General features: G+C 45.4%; 1 protein-coding gene across 2 annotated transcripts in view; it reads right to left on the bottom strand.

The window, feature by feature from the left end:
- The window catches only part of LRIG1 (leucine rich repeats and immunoglobulin like domains 1), a 110,390-nt gene extending 96,242 nt beyond the window's left edge, over positions 1-14,148 (bottom strand). Inside the window, exon 1 of one of the 2 annotated variants that reach the window (XM_036074650.2) lies at positions 13,269-14,148. In XM_036074650.2, the coding sequence (XP_035930543.2) occupies positions 13,269-13,486 (218 nt within the window). In that variant the 5' untranslated portion in view covers positions 13,487-14,148. The remainder of the gene's footprint in view (positions 1-13,268) is intronic. The other variant, XM_036074651.2, reaches the window with a different exon arrangement.
- Positions 14,149-21,687: the final 7,539 nt, after the last annotated feature.

Genomic DNA, 21,687 nt, shown 5'->3' with positions numbered 1-21,687 from the left:
GGTAGTGAGGTGGGCATTACAATGACCCTCAAGTGACGTAAGAGGAAACTGAGTCAACGGGCTAAGATCACCCAGGTGGCCTGGACTCCAGAGCCACCACTCTGACCCTTGTGTCACCTAACAACATGGCTGCTGCATCCCCACTGCCGCACGTGGGGAATGAAGGGGGGAGCCTTTGTGGAGGATGAGGACATGGCGTTATCTTCCCCAGCAGCCCCTGAAACCCTGCACTGTTCTGGGCTCTCCACTGGTGAACATGGCTTGAACTTATTTGAAGTGTTCAAGACAAATGCTTAAATAAGTTCAGGCCCACGTCACATTGGCCTTACCTAGTGATTCTTACTAGTTGATGTTTACAAAAATTTTTAAAAGGTCATGTGTCTCGAAACAAAGGGGAGGGGTCCCCATAAATAAGTGTGGCTGTCAGGCCGTTTTCCATATACGGGCATGTCTATTTTAGGTATCACAATCTCAATGTCCAATGATTCTGCCAATTTCACCTCAGTGCTTTTTTTTTTTCTTTTTAAACTCTGACTAGAATTTTCCAACTACACTGTAACTTTAAGCTTTTGTGTTTCTTCTGCATTTAAAAAGAATGCCATTTCCCAATATATAACTCCCAGATGTAGAATTCACAGATGATTCATCTCGCAGAACAAGTGTTCGGAGACATCAGCTCCAAATAGAGGAAAAACTTGGAATTCCCTTCTCCCTCAAAATAAGAACTCGCCTGGATCTGCTCTGCTCAACAAAGTTTGTTTTCAATTATATTTCCAAATTCTTTTAACAATAACTGCATGGCGTCTGGCACCAACACATCTGACTCTTTGAAGTGGTTCTCAGTCAGAAAGGAGAAAATAAGGAGAAAGGGGAAAGGAAGGGAGGACCATCCATAATTTTTGTTTTAGGTCAGATATTCTCTTCAAAAGTTCGCCCTGACATATAAAATCAGACAAACCACAAGCTATGACTTCTCACTGAAGGTCCACACTGCAAGGAGCACTCACCTCCGAATCTACCCCTTCACTCAGCAGCTAACGCCGGATGGGAAAACAGATCCTCAGCACAAAGAAAATGGTCTTTTACTCCTTTTATCTAAATTCCAAGAACACCTCTGTTAAGTCCTCCACACAGGTCAATTAAGAGTAATCACACTTTGGGGGTAAACCTCAGAAGCCCTTTGAGAAACAATGGAAACATGGGATCCTTTCTCCCCAGAAGAGATGAACCTAGCCCCAAGAAGGAAATTCATAGGGCAATAAACAAATAATGGCCAGGGGATTCCTAGGTATGTGAAACTGAATAATCCCTTCTGCCTTCAAATCAAAGTCGACAAAGAAGACTGAGAGAGGACTAGATATAAATAAGGAGTGAATGAGGTCAAGTGAAAAACAGAGGGAATGTCTGACACAGACAAAAGAGGCTCACAGAAGGATGGGAACATTATTTGGTCTATTTTGATCTCAGAAAGCACATGAAAAAAGGCCATCGTTAGGTCTTAAAAGGGGAATGCTTAAAAAAAAAAAAATTCTAGTACTGTGGGCTATTTCCTTCAGTCCTAAAGGAGTCCCTAATTCCTGTTAAACTTCCTGTCAACAAGTTCCAAACCACTAATTGTGTCTCCAACTTCACTGCCTTTTAGCTGTATCCCCAAACAGGGTTCCAAATTCCAAGCATTTGTTCTAGAGGAAAAAAAGAGAGAAAAGATTCCAAAGGTTCCACCTTATGAAAATTTCCATGACAAAGAATGAGTGGAAAGAAGAGAAAAGCCCAAGAATTGTCACTGAAGGCACTAACAGACTCCACGTGGAAGAAAGGGAGATATTCAGAACACAGAAAATAAAAATGTCTAGATTCTGCATGATAAATAAAGTCTTAAGGAGTCTGGTGATGACAGGATCACAATTTTCAAGAACAGCATCTGACCAAGAGCAAACCAATGAAAACACAGGCAGATGGGTAGCTTTAGTATTAACCTGACCAAAAAAAAAGAGCGAGAGACAGACTTTGAAATTGGAGAAACCACACCACTGGATGTACGTATCAGGCTGTTGAGTTTCTACCTTAAAAGACACACACGAAACATCTCCTGGTAAAAGGGTTAAAAGCTACTCTGATATCCACCATGTTCCACCATGGAGAACCAGCCCTGAAAGGACAGACCTAGGTGGTGTATAGCTGCCCTTCCTCTGGGGATTACTATTGAAATCCGTCCCAGATGGCCCATCTAGAAATCTAAGGCAGTTTATCAGCATCACTCACAACTTCACTCATCCCAAGTATGCACTGAAGGCCTGCTTGAAAGAGATGCTGCAGTGGCCCCAAGAAAAGCAGAGATAAGCAACTCTTTGGAAAAACATGCCATTAATTTATTTGCCTTTTTTGACCTAAGTCTTAAAAAGCTAAATCAAAGATCTAAAGGAGGTCTGCCATGGACTATTCACTCCGCTTCAATAACACCTAAAGGCCCACCGATTCAGAGTCCCCACATACACCTTATTTCCCTTTGCTGCCCAGGGTGTCCATCTGAGGATTCCACTCAGAACTGCCAAACATGCGAAGATCACTTTTAACGAGGTATCCTAGACACACAGATCAGTTTTCTAATTCTTCTCATCCAATGAGTAGTAAGCTTATTCCCTCTTTGCTTCAATTAGGATAGAATCATAAACCTGAAAATAAGGAGTCTTAGAAGTCATACATCCCTCTCCAGAAAGGAAATTAATTCATTAGCCCAAGGTCACACTGCCAATCAGGGACAGAGCTGGGACAAAACCCCAATGTCACCTGATAGCCAGCCATGGGCTATTTTTTTCATCCTACCACATGTCTGCCTTCAGAGCTTTAAGAAAATTAATTTTTCCTTTTAGTTCAATAGTTTTTATCCCTCTTTGGTCATGAGCCCCTTTACGAAGCTTCATGAAAATGTAGCCTCCTTTCTGTCCAGAAAGATGTACTGAATTCCAAGATTTCAGATATAATAAATTTCCCTAGACCACCCCCAACAAATAATATTTGAGGTCAGCCAGTCGTTATTTTAGGACAGTCTGGAATTCAATATAATTTAATCATTTCTAAGTACTGTTTCAAATGAACTTGTGGAAGAACCCAAAAATCTCCAAAGAAGAGTTCCTGATTTTTCTCTTGGGCAAAGCACAGTCCTTGATGAGGTCAAATCACCCCTGGCCAAGAGTCCTCCACAGACACCAAATCTGAGAAAACCTTCAGGGGAATTTGGGATGAGGAAGGCTTGAATAGCTACACAACATTTCAGTTTGCTTTCTGGATCTCCTCTCCTCCAGAGACAGAAGGAAACCCCGGCCCCTGCAAGCTGCAGCTTCTGCATGCAGCCATCACTTCACCGCATCAACAACCAACTTCCTGGAAGCAATGAGCTCTTCTGGCTGTTTATAAGTTTTGCAAGCACTGGGAGCCTGTGTGCCAGAAACTCACACCAGCCCAGGTGGAGGGAGGAAATCACTGACAAATACTAATACTAATTAATAATAATAATAATTAAAAGTAAAATGCAAACTACAATGTAGGCAAGATGCATGGTGATGGACCAGGGTACCACACTGCTGAAATCAGATGAAGGAACATAGTTCTCCCAAGGTGCAAAACAGAAATTAAGTTCACAGCCAAAATTTCTCGATTGTAAGTCTTTTTCCCCATAAACTTTCCTTAAACCCTCTGGCATATGCTTCCCCACTTTTCCAAAGGTAGAATCCACTGTAAGATGGTGTCTAATCAAATATCATGTACATTTAATTAAGCTTACTATGTCTATGAGTTTCACCTGACCACACTGAACAGCTTTTAAAACCACTGAACACCCCATAATCGAAACGGAATTCGATTTTCACAGAGAGAATACGGAAATCATTCCACAGACCAGGATGAGCGAAGGGAACTTGGGGAACAAGGGAACTCCCATTCAGATTCCTAATTAAGTGGCAGCATAAAATCTCCAAGGGTCTCCCTCAAATAACAACAGCAGGGCAGGCTGTGGAGAAACTAAACCGTGGACTTTTACAAAACCAAACCAAACCAAACCATTCTGCAGCTACTTGAAGAAAAGCATTTTCAAGACTGTGAAGTTTAAATCAAGCACAGAGGGTTCCAGGAACGTAGCTCTTTGTTTTTGGAGGATTTTCTTACAGGGTGCCTCTCACTCTATTTAAAGCAGCCTCAAGTAGCCACAGCTGGAGGGTCAGGCCTTGCAAAGTAAACAACAGTTAACTCAGTTCAGACTCAAGACCTAACTACACCCAACGGCTAATTACCCCTCTATTAACCAACAATATCTGAAATATCACTTTTTAAACGACCCATTCGAAGTTATGTTTGTTCACTAATGGCTTCTAATCAGCAATTAATAGCGTCATAGAAACATCCCAATGAAGAGCTACGAGGGGACAGAGGAATCAGAATTGCACACTTCTGGCAAAGGACTGTAGGACCAAAGAACTTTCTAAGCACCTCCCATAAGAAGGACCAAAACACCTATTCTGAGAACATAAATTCAGAACGCACACAGTATGTGCTCAATAAACATTCTGTAAATATATAGCTTAACCAAAATTCCTTTTGGAAAAACACACTTAAACGGTGATTTTTTTTTTCAAAAGTTGTTCAAATTCACATTTCTTAAAACCACCCTACAGTGAACTGTATGGTACGTGAATTATATCTCGATAAAGCTGTTCGTAATAATAATACCTGATATATCTACACATGAAATGGTATGTTTGGATTGGCTTCCAAAAAACACGAAAGGGGAGAAGTGTGTTGGGGCATCGATCACACAGGAGCCATGGGTTGATCTCTGTTGAAGCTGATGGACGGGACAGAGAACTCACTACTGATCCTGCACACTTGTAGAGATGTCTGCTATCTCATTAATAAAAAGGAAAGAAAAAACACCCTAAACCAACAGACATGAGTTTGTTTCTTTAAAGTCCCTGGCTGCACATTCAGATTTTTTTTTTTAAAATCAGACTCTTTAGATCTTCTCGCAAGAAAAAAAAAGTTATAGGCGCAACAGCGTACTCCGCAATCAGCTGGTAGCCGTCCCTGAGCAGGCAGAGCCCGGCCTGTCAAGTTCCCTCTATCCAGCCCAAAGTGCTAATGCCTGAGACACAAATGCTTTTAAACAGAGAGCTCTGCAACTATAAGGTTTGGAATGAAAGCAGGATTATCTGTCCCCCAGTTCAAAAGTGCTCGTTCCTTCTCAGTGTATCTAACAGGCTATCATCAAGTAGGTAATCCAGCAAGAGAGAGAATTTATCAGGGCACCGTATGCTCTAAAATAAGTGACAAGTTACTTGAATGATAGATTATAAATTGGTGGAAGGAGCAAAAGACAGGAAGTAGGGGTGGGGGGGACACTTGTTAAATGCTGCATAAAGGGGTCTTAGAAGATGATGATGCTGTGAATTTTTTTTTAATCAGCTTTAAAAAAAAATCCTCCATCATTTCCACCTTGTTTCTCAACAACTAGATAATTCTGCTTGCTGGATAGACCCTCACTCATTTCATTCATTGTCTTCCTAATAATGATGCCTTGAGAAAAAAAACAAAACAAAAGAAAACCCTGCAGACCTCAGAAGATTATAGAGACCTGTGCACCCCAGAAGTTTAAAGAATAATCAATGCAAAGTGCTTCAAAAGAGACAGACCATGCTTTCTTTAGACTCTCTGAATGCCACCTTCTGCCAAGACAAACTGAACAAGCAGTGATTGGAACCTGCATCCTGGTTCAGAAGGAAACCAAGATGTATTAGGACTTGCAGAGATGAACGGATTGGTTGTTCACACAATGGGCTTTACCGGTTATGCCGGATTAAATAGTCATAAAGATGCCAACAATCGTGGCCGTTCCTGTGGGCAAGGCTGTGAATCATGGCCATTCACTGGGGAAGGGACACAAGTACAGGTGCAGAAGGAACGACAGCCAACGGCTTTTCAGGTGGCATCCTTGCCAGATTCCTCCAATGACCCTGTGCTCACCACCCGTGTCCCGTACAATTCAACTGCAAACAAACCAAAACAAATGAAAAATGTTACAGCTCTCCAGCTCTCTGTATACAGCCCAACAATCAACTCTCCTCACCCCTCCTCCACGCTTAAATACTTCCAAAGAGAAATGGGTACAACGCAGCATTCAGCTGGCCCCAAAGTCTGTAACCTAACCCCTGTCTGGAAGAGCGCACCTGCATTTTTCCAAGCTATTGACCAAGAGGCATGACCTGCGTCTCAGTAGGGTTCAGTTTCAATGAAACCAGGGAAATAATAGGATAAAATTATTAGTTTAAGGGCCTCTCACTTCTCTGCCTCCTTCCCACACCCACCTCCCAAAGGATAATGCTAAAGAGACAGAAGTATTTGCACAACTGGAATACATTTATAAACCACCTCAATAATTTTTGCTAATTGTATAATTTGTATAATTTGCACAGCTTCCCGCCTGCCCTCCAGGTTGGTCTGAGATTACCAAGGGCACATGAAGTGTTACTTGTTTCACTTCATACATATCACCAAAACCTTCACGAGAGAAGGCTGCGTGGAATGTGAGCCCTGCCACCTGCCCACTCCAAAACAGGTCTTCATTTCAGAAAAGTCGGCTTTTCCTAGGAAGCCTCTGTCCAGGAAATCTGATACGGAGGGACTGGCCATGAGAAGATGCAAAATTTGAGTTACTCAGGCTTTCACCTCTGAACTATGCTCCAGAATCATCAGCGAGCTGACAGACTCCCATTGAGGAAGTGGGCTGAACACATGGGTATCTAACTCTGTCCTCACAGCAACTGCCACACAGAATATCATGATCCCCTTTTTAGAGATGAAGGAAGGAGGTTCGTCCCCAATCATACATGAGCTGTGGGGTAGTGGAGCCAGGGATGGCCCCTAGAAATAACTTTCAATCTCTTCATCGCTATTCCCTAGTGAAGGGTGTGTGCTGGGTGTGATCACCAGGGATGAGGGCATCCACATATGTAACAGAGTAGAAGTGAAGAAAGCTTCACCCTCAACCAGTCTTCTCCCCATCAATAACCCAAGCCAACACCCAGGACAGAGAATGCTCATTTTGAAGACAAAGCGAACAACTGAAGGGAGGACATAAAAAGCATGAAACCCAGCAAAATGGAGGAACAGCTTTTTAAGAAATTGAGTGACTTCCGTAAGCACTTGGGCTTATAGCTTGTGTTTCGCAAGCGTATGTCTAACACACTTGGATTAAAAACCACATATAAGGTATTAGATTATATAAAATGTAATAATGCAGAAACATATAGAGCAAAAAGCCTTTGCATAAGAAAACTTTGTAAGCATACCCCCTCCAAAAAAAAAAAACAAAAACAAAAACAAGGATACAAATTGGCAACTTCCAATTAGACCACAGACAAACCACAATTTTCATTTTTTTTTCGACAATCTTGATTTATCTATTCATTTTGCTTCATGACAATAATGGTCATGTATAAAGTTTTTCAGTCGAAACTTTCTTAATGGAACTGGCTGGTTAAACTGGTGAGTCTGTACTATTAAACTCTACAGTTATATAAAAAATAAGTGCAGGTTCCAAGAGGGTAAACTATTGTGAAAATTTTAACCTCTGGTCTTTAAAGTCCCACTTTGCATGGGGAGATATGAACAGATCTGAGCTTCTTACTGATTCTCAGACTTTAACTTGCTACAAAAGCAGAAGACAATCACATTACTGACACACTGAAGCCATGAGGCAGATGGAAGGGACCGCATAGGCTCAAGGTCATGCTTAAGTCATAGAAAAACACCACTAACAGTCCCTGAATTTCCCACAGGCCAAGGAACATTGGGGATTTCTAGATATTTCCCCTCCTCTGCCTGGGAATTTTTCTTCCACCCCTCCTCCCTCCTCTCTCAAGACAATGCCTTCAGCCTTTGAAACTGCATCCATTGTAAACAGCTCTGAATATTAACACAGCCCAGAGTCCTGTTGGCTTTTAAAAGACCCCTAGGGTTTCAAATTGCAGTTGCTGAGGAGGGGGAAGGTCCCCAGTGAGTAAATGTCACCAAGCTCTTTTCAAAAGGAGTTGAAAATTAGGCTTGCTCAGGAAACTTAAAGTCCTTCAACCTATGGGGTAAGTCAGAAGAATCCCTTTGAGTTTTAAACAAATGGAGAAAAAGAAAAGACCCTGGTACAACCAACATTCATTATTACTTATAGAGACTTTGAATTCAATGAATCCTTTTTCCAGACTTCTCTCTCCTGTGGATGTCACTTTGAAAATAACCATAGGCTATGTTAAACAACCACCCCTTCCGTGGTTAACAGGCCTTTAGGGCTTTAGCAGGTGCACAGAACTGGGCCAGGTGCATTGTTCAGTGACACAAAACCCTAGTGGCTCTCTCACATTCCTGTCCACCCTGAAAGGGAGGATGCTGAACAGCCTTTGCAGCAAGGAGACACTTCTGCGAATGGGGGAGAGGCCCTTTCATTGTGAGCCCGGTGTCTGAGGGAGAGAAAGGTCAGCCAGAGGCCATCCCGACGTGCTCAGGGCAGGCTGCGTGGGGAACCCAGGCAAAGAAATGAGCACCGCAGGGAGAGAAACCTTTAGCCAGAGGAGCAGACCTGGCGTGCCGGGACGTCGGGACATCCAGTAGGAAACAGCTCTTATTACATTACATTGAATCATCTTCGTTTTTTTGGACATGATGAATTATTCCTGACAATACATTCCAAAGTCCAAAGCTTGTGAAATCTAGTGACCAAATGTAATTATGGAAAGAGGTATTTTCTTTTTTAAAATAGTCCCTGAGAAAGGGGGCATGAACGGTTCTGACATATCCTAAAGGCAAGAGGGACACTGTGTGCCAACACAGTTCACTTATATGGGAACTTGGGAGTCTCCATACACTTCCTAATTTCACAGTATTCAAAAACTTGGATTTGATAGCTATAATTTCATACCAGAGGGACTTAAATAGTATGTCTTTCTCTCAAGGCAACTAATTTTATTTGCCAGACTTCTCGTACTCAAACAGGTATCAGAGAACTAGTAACTGACAAGTGCTCCATCTTGGAGGGGAAGGGAGGCCAGGCTTCTGACACCTATTGCAAAGAAAAGGACTCTGAGCCCAAGCTAAATGTCCCTAAAACTCTGAAGGTACTTGTACCTTTCAGGTTTTCTGCTATTAAGCCATGTTTAAAAGGTTCCCTATTTCAAACCACCCTTTGTCCATCCTCATAAATCAGAACATGTTCAAGGTCTGCTGAGTTCTTCTTAAGTTATATAGGGACACAAACAGAAAAATGGGCAGACAATAATCAACTTCTTAATCAGGACAATCCTGACAATAATGACTTCTTAAACACACACACACACACACACACACACACACACACACAAAAGAATCTCAGCTGAGGTTCTGGAACAATTTGGTCATCACCACTTTAAAGCTAATTTGCATAAACAGGATGGGAAGTATTTTCCAAATCCTTAATTCACAACACCCTGCACACCTGGCCCTTCCAGCACAGCTGTAAAATTTGAAAGACAAAGGCCCTCTTTGCTTCACAACTACAATGGCAGCCTCTGGCTGGTGTTTATTTTCTAATGCAATCTCGAGCACCACTTTCCGTGCCCAAAACCGACAAGGTTAGATTTAAGTTTGGTACTGCAAACACATAAGGAGACATAATACAAAGAGACCCAAATCAATACACTCATCTTAATGTGGCTCAGGATAACCGCACTTGGAGTCCTTGAGTGAAAGTCCTTGCTTTCAAAGCTATGTCGTCCCCCCACTCCCCACACACACACAGTAAGAATGACTGAGAATCCGGATTTGTTCCTCCAGGGCCTGCCCTCCTTCCTACCACAATCCCATGAGCCACCATTCAGCCCCAGAACACTTACACTAGCAACATGCTGTGCTCAACTTTATGCCACAGGGAAGAGTCTAAGGTAAATTCTATTTAATGCTGCTTCAACAGCTTCTCAAGCCCTGCTCTCAAAAATAATTTCAAAGAAAGCAAACATCTAAGTTCTAAGAAGTTCAACTTCTTCTAAGGTTCTGGGAAGTTGGAATAAGGCTTGGCAATCCTTGGTGCTATTTATGAATGTGCTGGTTGGACTATGCCAATCTCACCTACGTAATGGGATGGCAGACTCAGTTATGGCTCAACTACTACAACCATAAGTTATTGTGCTGCAGAAGTTATCCTCAGGCCCCAGGAATGAACGTCTTTTCCCTTCTACCACTGCCATACCATTTTTTCTATTTGAACTGCATTTACATTCACTATTAGAAAGTTTTACTCTCCGTACGCTAGGCCTAGGAGCAACTCCAAAATTAGATGCACTGTTTACAAAAGCAAAAAAAAAAAAAAAGTTCCATAAAGCCACAGGTCCCCTTCTATCTCAAACCCACGGCCTGAAATTGTTTGAACTAGCTGCAGTAAATCTAGTTCATGGGGTTATAAATGAGCTCAAAGCATTTTCTAGACACAATGGACTTGGAGGGTGTAAACTTGGTGAAACTGCAAGATATTTTATTTTATTATATACAGAGACTTTCTCCCCTAAAGTCTTGCTGAATCACAGCCACGAGTATAAACCGTATAAATATCCCGAAGGAAAACTCAGAACAAGACTAATGACTTAAATGGAGAAATCTGGTCTAAAACATACATAAACACACACACACACACACACACACACACACACACACACTGCATTTTTCTTTAATCAGAAAAAAAATGATTTCACAAATATTTTTCAAAAGATACCCATTTCGTAGTGAACATGGTATTGCCACATACTAATCAGAAATCACCATTCACATCTCAAAATCTAATCGGTTAACACCATAATCAGTGTGATCAAATCTACTGAAGCTCAAAATACCCAGTTTGGTATTTATTGGTCATCAAATGTGTGAGTAAAAGGGAAAAGACTGCAATTTGAAAGGTATTTATGTCATGTGAAATGTCACTCCTAAGCAACAGGAAGCCCAAAAAATGGCCAGTAGTTTTGCTCCAAAAATTAAAGGACAAGGCAAAGTGGATCTTGTGACCACAGGAAAGTACAAATAAGAGGACACACTGTCCTCTGGGCGAAGTCACCACTTCTGCACTAAGTGCTTTCCCCACAATGCCACTGACATATGGCACGGAGAGTCATTCTTCCAACAGGTGAACACTTCAGAAGTTATTCTGATTCTGCCCACATGATTTTTTATTTTAAAAACGATCTTAGGACTATGTAGAGGAAAAACCACAATACCCCAGACTGCCCCAAGTAAATAAAATACTACCTACTGGCCATGCTGGGCTCTGTCTCCCACTACAGAACAGCCACTTGCCTGTATTAACCCCAGCCCCCCACGACCACTGGTTTTCACGAAGTCAGTGAATTCCCCAGAAGAAGCAGAGAAGTGCAGAGAAAACCTAACCACAAGCAAAGTCCAGCTTCAGAACTCTGCAGTACTTGCTCATTAGGCAACATGTAGTGGGGTCCAAATGCCAGATGTGTGCCCTGTTTTCAGAGGTACCGGATTTTCACCTGGGAAAGAAATCAACTTCTCTTCTTTCCCCTCATAACAGCCAGATACCCAGACCATATTTTCTTAGATGAAGCCACAGGTGTCAGTTAAAACTTCTGTCACCAGTTTTCTCTTTTTTAAACAGTGAATGTCATGCCTGAGGTTACTCCGTGCCCCTCTATGTTCTAGAAAAGATGTCCAATTATTCAACCGAAAAGGAGAAGATTCAAGTTAGGTCTTTTCTGGAGAGTACTAATAGTTCTGCAGAGATGCTAATTACTGATAACTGGATAGGATTTTTGACTCAGGAACCAGATTTCTTAGAAGTAGAAAAAAGGCTATTATATTCTACCATGTTTATAGAAGTCTAAAGTAGTTTTTTCCTGCCAAATCTCCTGTAAGTAGGGTCCCACTAAGTCCTGATAGGCCAAAATCCTGACAGCACAGAAAAGAGTCTCTTTCAGGTGAAACAAACAGCTTAAATCAACCATGTCCCTGGCACCCTCTCCTGAAGTACTCCAAAACTAATTTGCACATTTACAGAGGAGAAATGCTGAAGTGTGGGCTCCACCCCACTGGATCATCAAGCCCAACAGGGCCCCTATGGAATAGACAAGAAGGGTCTGGAACACAGTTCCCTAACGCCCATCAGGTGGAAAGAGACTCACACACCCTCAGCGGTCATAGATCCAAGAACTTTCAAAGCCCCCAAACTCGGGAGTCCTCCAGGGAAGGCTGTCTTCTACTCTGGCCAGAGCCAAGTCAGGCCACCAGGGTCCTGGGGGACTAGGAGGCTGCTACACATGCACTCTCACTAATAAATAATGTAAATGGAAGACTGGAGCCAAGAGTCACCTTCCTTCATTACCCACTGGAAGGCCAAGGAGCTCAGACACCAAAGAGTTGGGTTACAGGAGAGGAAAAAAAGAAACACATACCCGAAGACCCCAGACAGACTTCCTCACACTCTCCCTTCCAGATGTTTCCCACTCTCCACCTACACACAAACACCCTCGCCTCTTCTCTTCATTCACATTCCCTCACCTCCAGACTCCCACTCACTACCTCCCAGATCTTCTCAGACCCCAGGGCCCATTCATCTTCACACCCTTACAACCCACTCTTGCTCACCTCCACACCCCAAAACCTATGCTCTCTCACCTCCACACCCCACGAGCACACTCCTTTCCTCCTCCGGACACTCACCACCCAACGTTCTCACCTCCACACCCCCACGACCCAAGCTCGCTCACCTCCACACCCCACGAGCACACTCTTTTCCTCCCCCGGACCCTCACCACCCCACGTTCTCACCTCCACACCCCCACGACCCACGCTCGCTCACCTCCACACCCCACTTAGCACACTCGTTTCTCCCCCGGACCCTCACCACCCCACGTTCTCACCTCCACACCCCCACGACCCACGCTCGCTCACCTCCACACCCCACTTAGTACACTCGTTTCTCCCCCGGACCCTCACCACCCCACGTTCTCACCTCCACACCCCCACGACCTACGCTCGCTCACCTCTACACCCCACGAGGCACAATCTTTTCTCCTCCGGAGCCCCATGTACGATCTCACCACTACGAAGCCTTGCTAACAGTTTTCTGCCCATACAACTTCACACACACACGCACACCCCTCAGCCCGCACCCCCATCCCGGCTAAGCACCCCCGCCGCCCCGTCTCCAAGTGACAGCGCCCGGGGCTCAGGGGGAGGGCGGCACTCACAGGCTCCGCGTCCAGGCAGGAAGGTCCCCGGGCAGCGCCGCTAAACCGCGCCCGCCGCAGTCCAGCGAGTCCCCGGCGCAAGTGCAGGCGGCAGCGCAGGGCGGTCGCGGGTCGGCCGCCGCCGTCGCCGGCCCCAGCCGAAGCAACAGCAGCAGCCACAGGACAGGACAGGGTGAGCGGCGCGGGGCCCCGAATGCTCCCCGGACCGGCCGCGCCATCTTGTCTGGAGCGCGCGGCGAACTCCGGGCGCGGGGGCTGCGAGGTCCCGGACGAACCGCAGACACTGGCCGGTCCGCGGGGACTCCGCTTGGCACTAGGCTCCGCGCCGGGGCATGGCCGCCGGCACAAGTTTTCCCCGCTGCCGCGGCTCCGGCGCTCAGCGGGCCCCCGGTGCCCGGGCCGCTCCGCAGCGCCCGGCTGGGGCCGCGAGCCCCGCGCCCATCCGGGCCGACCCGGCTGTACTCGCTGCGAAGCCCACGGATCCGGGCAAGAGCTGCTCGGCCGACACTCCTTGTCCTCCCGCCGCGCTCCTGGCCGGCTTCTGAGGCCCCGCGCACGCCAAGTGCCGCCGCCGTCGGCCGAGGGCAGTGCTGCCGCCGCTGCTGCACGTAAGGCGCTCAGCCTCGCAGCCTGACCTGTGCGCCCGAATGCATCTTCCTCTCGGCTCCGAGCACCCAGCAGCAGACCCGGGGCTGGACGGCGCGGTCACCCCCGCACTGTTCCGAGGGCCCCGTGCGCCTCGCTGTCCCAGCGCCGCAGGCAGAGAGCGCGCGCGCAGTTCCGGGCTGTGTTCGGCTCCTCAGCTCGGCGAGAACCCCGCCGACCTCGCGGCGGAACAATCAGCCGCTCGCCGCCGGCCTCTAGGCGGCCCAGCCCTGGCGGGTCCCCGAAGCCCCACCCCCGGCCGTTCGCCCTCACACACCCCCTGGGCTCCGCGCCCCGCGGCCTCCGGCCGGCCCACGTTGGATGCTTTGCAACAGCGCTCCGCCACGCCCCCTGCCTACTGCTCATTGGCTGCCGGAGACCAGGGCGACCAGCCCGGAGAGCCATTGGGGCGCTCGCCGTGATCCCGCCCTCCCGCCTCTCCGGCCACCCCGCCCCACTCTCTTTTCCCACCCAAGGTGTGAAGGGCGGGGGCACTGGGAGGAGAAAGGGAGAGGCGTCCTCTGACTCTTAAAGGGGACGTGCTGTCTGTTAGTGGAGAAGCGGGATGCCGGCTGGGGAGCGGAGTCGAGACGTGCCCTCTGGGTCTAGGGGAGGAGAGAAAGTTGATTAAGAGGGTAACTCCTCCGCTTTGCAGTTGTCTGGCCACAAGGTTTCTTCTCTTCTCCCTGGCTGTAAATAGGGCCGGGATACAGGGCAAATCTGTACCCACTTTCCAGGTGACCTGCAGGAGCAAAGACACAGATTTAAAACTCCGCAAATTTCCTACCAGTTGGGGCATCTGTAGTTATCTCACTAGGGGTGGCCGCCTTCCTCTTCGCACAACTTGGAGCTCCTTTCTGCTCCTGACTTGGTCTTGACCTCTTAAATCCAGCAGTATGTCCTCGATTACCAAAATGAGTGTGTACTGCAGAAACCAAGTCTCAAAAGGTGCACACACTCCCACCTACACTCCCACCCTAGTTAGTTAAATAAAGAGTACTTCTGAAAATGTTCCAGCCTTCGATGAAGAGTTGCTTTGTTTGCTCATTTGTTTAAATCAGTCTTTTTAAGCCAGTTTTCAAGAGACAGAGGAGAAAGAAAAACAGTAATCGTTACAAATCTTCTAACTTTAGCCCTTACCAGTCGGAACATAGTAGCCATGTGTTACGACTGTGCATCCGAACCAAACCGTAAGTCCAAGGGGGAGCGCGCGCGCACACACACACACACACACACACACACACACACATTGAGAAAGGGAAAAGATTAGCGCAGTAATATATAGCTGCCCCTCTGGGCGTTTTGGCTTCCTAGTGTCTCATGTCCCTTTCCAAGTGTATGCAAGTTTCTAACATAACTGCACGCATTGTCAGGAAAATTAAGCAAGTCAAGTCTGTCGAAAAACATTTGCTCCAGCAAATGAAATCTGACTTGTGTTTTATGGAAACGGAGCAGAGGAGATGTTTCTCAGAAGGAATAAGCAAAAACATTTTTAAAGGGTTTTGTTCTGGGGAGCCTGGGTGGCTGAGTTGGTTGAGCGGCTGCCTTCGGCTTGGGTCCCGGGGTCCTGGTATCGAGCCCTCCTCACTCAGCGGGGAGCCTGTTTCTCCCCTGCCTGCCGTTCCCCTTGCTTGTGCTTGCTCTCTGCCTCTCTCTGTGTCAAATAAATAAAATATTTTTAAAAATTTAAAAGAAAAATAAAGGGTTTTGCTCCATAATTGATGTCTTCTAAGGGGGTTGTCTTAATTGAGATGTTAAACTTTCCCTCAACCAGAAGAGCACCTCTTTCTTTAACTGAAATTGGGTTTGGGCTTGGTTGTCTGGTGGTTACCGGTTTCATTTTTTCTTATTCCCTCCTCCCCCTTTTTTTCACCCCCCACTTCTTCTGATTAAGTATGCTATCAGATAATGGTGCCTCACTTTGCTCTCTCTCTTTGCATGATCTCAGCAGTCAATCCAAATATGATTCCCAAGAAACATTATCAGAAAAATGTTGCACCTGACCCATTCTACCCAGGGCTTTTATGTTTCATTTCTAATCCACATAAACATACACCTTCCATCTGGACAAGAAGAAATGTATCTCTTTGTTGTAATGTCTTTCAGCAAAATAATAATAAGCCAAGGAATGGAATTTGAAGGACCCCCAAATTTATGAGGTCTTCTATGTCAATGTTTCTTAAACTTTGCAAGACCAAGAAACACAAAACAGTAATTTAATGTAAACTACTCATGAACATTTCCTTAAAGGAAACAGTCAGATCCTCCTGGCCTCACCCCTACCCCCAAATGAAACAATCTATGCAGCAAAAAGAAATCGAACTCCTTGACCCTCTTAAGCTGCTGACCTAAAATTATCTTTCAGGTCTCTTCCATTAGAAGTATTGTAAAATGGATATTTATTGTCAGATGTTTTCCAAATGCTTGTGGGTGTACCTGTATGATGCTCTTTTGGGACCCTGAAGTTCTGGAGGTTGGGTTTGAGAATCTGCAAGGTAAGGGTGTGCCTACAAATTTAAAGCATCCCCTGTGGTCTAGTTACCACGCAGCCAGAGAAAAGAATTCCAAAACCAAGGAACACTTGGGGGGACTGGGCGCCTGAGCCTTGGCAGTCCCTCTCGTCTACAGCAGAGCATGAAGTCATGTCTGCTCCCCATACCATGTATGGAAGTTTGCCCACATACTAGCAACCTGCTTGTGATTGAAAGGAGAGTGTGGGCTTGGAGAGCAGTGATGTCGGGCTCGGGAGAGAATTCATCATCTGTGGCCACAACCTAAGATCAAGGAGACCTGAACAACGACAACAGTGGCCAATTTCTAAGGGAGTCCATGTCCCTGCTCATCAAAGAGCAAGTCTTGGCACACTCAGCACAGAGCAACAGTGGATTTGGGGACTCTGGGTCCTCATTTTCCTCCACTGCCATTTTCACAATTTTGAAGTTATTTATCTATCCCTTGAAGGGGTCATCCAGGGATTTTAGGATTTCCGGCTCATTTTAATCTACCAGAGACCAAACTCTGGGGTCAGCATGGAGTCAAATCCCCAGTGAGAATCGCTACAAGTCTCTCTTAAATATGGAAGCCCTAGCAGTTAAGCATCTTAAACTCATTGAAAAAGAGGAACCCAAAAATTTAAATAGCCTAAAATCACCAAGCGGGAAGAGAAGCAAATGATAAAAATAACAAGAAAGCAGGATGATCATGGGAATTTTTTTTTAACACAAATTCCATAGGACCGAATTATAGCAGTTTGTTACAGTTCAAGGGTGGTGATAATTGGTGGTTTTATAGAATGCTGAGATTCAGAAGTGCTTTCTCACTGTTAGAAGAGGCTTTCTATCATGTTCAGTACATTAGAAGAGCACCAGGGCAGCAGTCAAAAGACCTGGTTGCTAGCCAGGCCTCATTACCCATGAAACCTTTCCTTAAGCCTCAGTTTTCTCAAACGGAAAACAAAGATAATGGTGCTAAGGCAGTTAAGGAAGAATCCATTTTGATATAGGACTCGAGGGGCAGTATAAACTGTTCAGGGCTACATACATCTAAGGCTGATTTTTAAAGTGTTTTTGAATCCTGACACTGGAAAAAATCAAGAGTCCATATACATACTATAGATGGAAAATTTTAGTAGGTGCTTTCAGCATAGAGGTTTTTTTCTCAGGAATGCCACAAAGGGTTAATAATTACCTATAAAACCCCTGAAGACCTGCAGGGTGATGACAGCCCGGCTCAGAGCCTGTTTTGTATCTCTCTTCCAAGGAAAATAAAGCTGTGTACTCATTAACTCCTTCCTCGCAATAATCTTGTCAAGGAGATGGATTGGTGGACAAGGTAAGAGAGAAAGCTAATGAGTCCAGAGACAGACTATAAGAAGAGCCCGTTTTGAGATTTCCCTGTCCCCCATTCCAACATTTTCCTTGGGTGGAGGCGGGAAGAGGTGTGTTTCGTTGAGCAATCTCTGGCTGTTGGAATATTGGTTAATGCCCAAACGGTGCCAAGCTGTTGTTGCTTCATTTCCATAGAAAGAATGCTTGGCTGCAACCCTGCGCCCTTCTACAGAGCAGCATCAACTAGGGGCCCAAACCAGTAGAGTCCACCTTCTACCATAAACAAACCTGCACACCTGTCCTTGCCTTGTGAATTTGCAACTGGAACTGGTCCACTGAAAGGATAAAGAAAAAGTTTATGAAAGCTTGTCAGCATTTCAAAATTTTGAGAGTCTGGGGCGCCTGGGTGGCTCAGTTGGTTAAGCATCTGCCTTTGGCTCAGGTCATGATCCCGGGGCCCTGGGATGGAGCCCCGCATCGGGCTCCCTGCTCAGCGGGAAGCCTGCTTCTCCCTCCCCCACTCCCCCTGCTTGTGTTCCCTCTCTCGATGTGTCTCTTTCTGTCAAATAAATAAATAAAATCTTTTTAAAAAAATTCTGAGAGTCTGCAATGAAGGTCAGTATAAGAAGCAGTCTCTTAGCTTCAGTGATGAAGAGGAGTGTAAATTACATCATCATCAGGGACTGCACGTCTCACCCTCCCTTGAAGACCTTTCCAACTGTCACTTGGAGCAGCACATGAAAGGGGAGGGGTTGGAAAGTCATAGTTTATACGTTATTGCCAGCAACTCAGCAGCAACACTTCAATGTATATAAAGAACAGCACATTTATCATAACTTACAATAATAATCCTCATGAAGTCATATACCTTATATTTTTCAAAGCAATTCACATCATAACAACAGCTACCATTTACTGAGCACTTATTATGTGTCTGTCACTCAGCTGAGTGTTTTATATACTTTTTTCATGGGGATTGATGTTGAGAAAAATGCTCAAGGCCACACAGGCTAATAAGTGATAAGGCCAAGATTCCAAGCCAGCTCTGTGGACACCAAAGATCCATTATGACATTTGAGCCTCATACATTTTGAATATGACAGATGTTATTGTTCCCATCTTATAGATGAGAAAGCTGAGGTTAAATGATTGTGTCAAGGTCACACAGGATCAAGAATAAATAGAATCTTTTTTTTTTAAGATTGTATTTATTTATTCCATAGAGAGAGAGAGAGAAAGAGAGAGCATGTGGGGGGAGGAGCAGAGGAAGAGGGAAAGCAGACTCTGCACTGAGCACAGAGCCTGACACAGGGCTCGATCTCAGGACCCTGAGATCATGACCTGAGCCTAAACAAAGAGTCAGATGCTTCACCGACTAAGCCACCCAGGTGGCCCTAAAAAGGACCTTTTATTTTTATTTTTTTAAAGATTTATTTACTTATTTGTCAGAGAGAGAGAGAGAGAGAGAGAGAGAGAGCACAAGCAGGGGGAGGGGCAGAGGGAGAAGCAGGCTCCCTGCTGAGCAAGGAGCCTGACGCGGGACTCAGTACCAGGACCCTGGGATCATGACCTGAGCCAAAGGCAGACGCTTAACGACTGAGCTACCCAGGCGCCCCCTCAATACACATCTTAAGAGATGCATCATGATGCTTGTTTCTCAAGGATTTTGTGAAGATGGATATGATTTCTTTCCTTTTCCATACTTGCTAATAGCTTTCCAGAATTTACTGTATGATTAATAACCTAAAAATCTTTCGATAAATATATTGGCCTCTCGCCACACCAACCCACAGCAACTCTTGTATAGTTCTAATGGTTAATATTTACTGAGCACTTACTATGCCCTGGACATTATTTCACATGATGGCTTTATTCCAGTAAAGTCGCATGAGGATTCTATGAGGTAGGCACCATAAAGATAACGGAGATACCGAGACTCTGGTCAATCCAATTACCCAAGCCACATCCTAGTTAGGGGTTGAATCAGGACCCCCAAGCCTGTATCTAGCAGTCACCCAGCCACTTCCTTATCACTCTCTATTTGAATTATTATTATTATTATTTTGCATTTATTTCTCCTAGACCGGCAGCTCATTGAAGTCCAGAGCCTGAGTCTGTGCTGTCTTGGTCTCCCTGTCATCTAGCATGTCCGGCTCCTGGGGGGCACAGAGGCAGCATTTGCTGCCCGAGCCCTGCCTGCCCTGCAAGGAAGGACACTTATCAAGCACCCCCCTCCACATCTTCAACAAGCTTGTCTTCAAATGCGTGCACTAGCAGCAGCGTCACCCGGGGAGCTGGTCAGAAACGTGACTCTCAGCCCCTATCCCAGACCCACTGGATCAGGATCTGCCTTTTAACAAGGCTCCTGGGTGACTCGGTTGCACACTTAAAATTAAGAAGCACCCGTCATCATAGGTACCCCACATACACCTCTCCTTTCGACTGTCTCCCCCAACACTGCCAGAAGCAGAGGCTCTTTGCACTTTGTGTATTTTTCCGCGCATATGTGCATGTTTACATTTTCCGCGTTTTCACGAGCCCTTAATAAAATAATTTCAAAAATATAGGCAAGCACGTGGTTGGCATTATTGCCCCTTTCACTGAGAGCATTCGAAACATCTGCTGCCCTTGAGACTTCCGTAGAGTCCTCTCCTGCCGTTCAACTCTCTTGTTCTTTGAGATGCATTCAGACTAATTAGAAGCATTTGAGAATTTTATGGGCTGCTATATTGGTTTCCAAAAGGGCAGTTGGGTTTTTGCCACATTTCAAATTTATCACGAACATAGAGACTGACACATATTATGTGCTTCTCACCATCATTTTTATCCTTCAGCTACATTGTTTACATAATCATTTAAGTATCCTTATTTCCCTGAGGGAGTTCTGACACTCTTCTGGGAATTAGATGCTGTAAATCAAAGAAACATCTTTTGTTTTTAAATTTTATTTATTTTAAAGATTTTATGTATTTATTTATTTGACAGAGAGAAAGAGACAGCGAGAGAGGGAACACAAGCAAGGGGAGTGGGAGAGGGAGAAGCAGGCTTCCCGCTGAGCAGGGAGCCCGATGTGGGGCTGGATCCCAGGACCTTGGGATCATGGCCCGAGCTGAAGGCAGATGCTTAACGACTGGGCCACCCAAGTGCCCTGAAAGAAACGTCTTTGTCTTGTCACTAGACATCCCCACCCTCACCACCTAAAAAAAACACTATTCTTTCTTACTTGAAGTGCACGAAGATGCAGAAAAGACAAGCATGTAGATTAATTACCTCCAGGGATGGTCACCAATAATTTCTCCCATCAAGAGGTGGAGTATATGTCCCCTCTCTCCTTGAATCCGGGAGGGCTTGTTGTTTTGACCAACAGAATGTGGTAGAAGTATCACTGCCAGTTCTGAACCCAACAGCTTCCAACTCCTGGGCTCTTCCTACCTTGAGCTGCCATGGAAAGAAACCCAGGCTGTCCTTCTAAAACATAAAAGCCCTGGAGGATAAGAGGCCATGAGGAGGGAGAGGCGGTGAGGGAGAAAACAAAACCGGGCAGCTCAGCCAACAACCAGCACCATAACCCCAGACACCAGAGTGACGCCCTGTTGGACCTGTCAGCCCAGAGCAGCCTTCAGCTAAATGCAACTACAAGGATGAACCTAGCCGCACCCACAGAGCAGAGACAAGTCATCCCCCTGAGCCTCGCCCCAATTCCAGACCCACAAAATGGAGACCAATAAAAGTAGACGTGCATGTAAGCCACTTATTCCTGGGGTGATTTGTTATGCAGCCGCAGAAACCTGAGGCAACAGGCGTGGCTAAGTGGACATGCAATAAAACGGGAGTAGATTTTTTAGGGGAATAAAGTCTAATCACATAAACCTGTCATTAGGAGTGTCACAAAAATTAGTGTTATCAGTTGACCTTCCTGACATGTGTGTCAGGATCCTTGATTGAGT

This window comes from Halichoerus grypus, chromosome 1, assembly GCF_964656455.1.
Source record: "Halichoerus grypus chromosome 1, mHalGry1.hap1.1, whole genome shotgun sequence".
In the NCBI taxonomy this organism is placed as follows: Eukaryota; Metazoa; Chordata; class Mammalia; order Carnivora; family Phocidae; genus Halichoerus; species Halichoerus grypus.
This window is presented reverse-complemented; position numbering and strand designations above follow the sequence as displayed.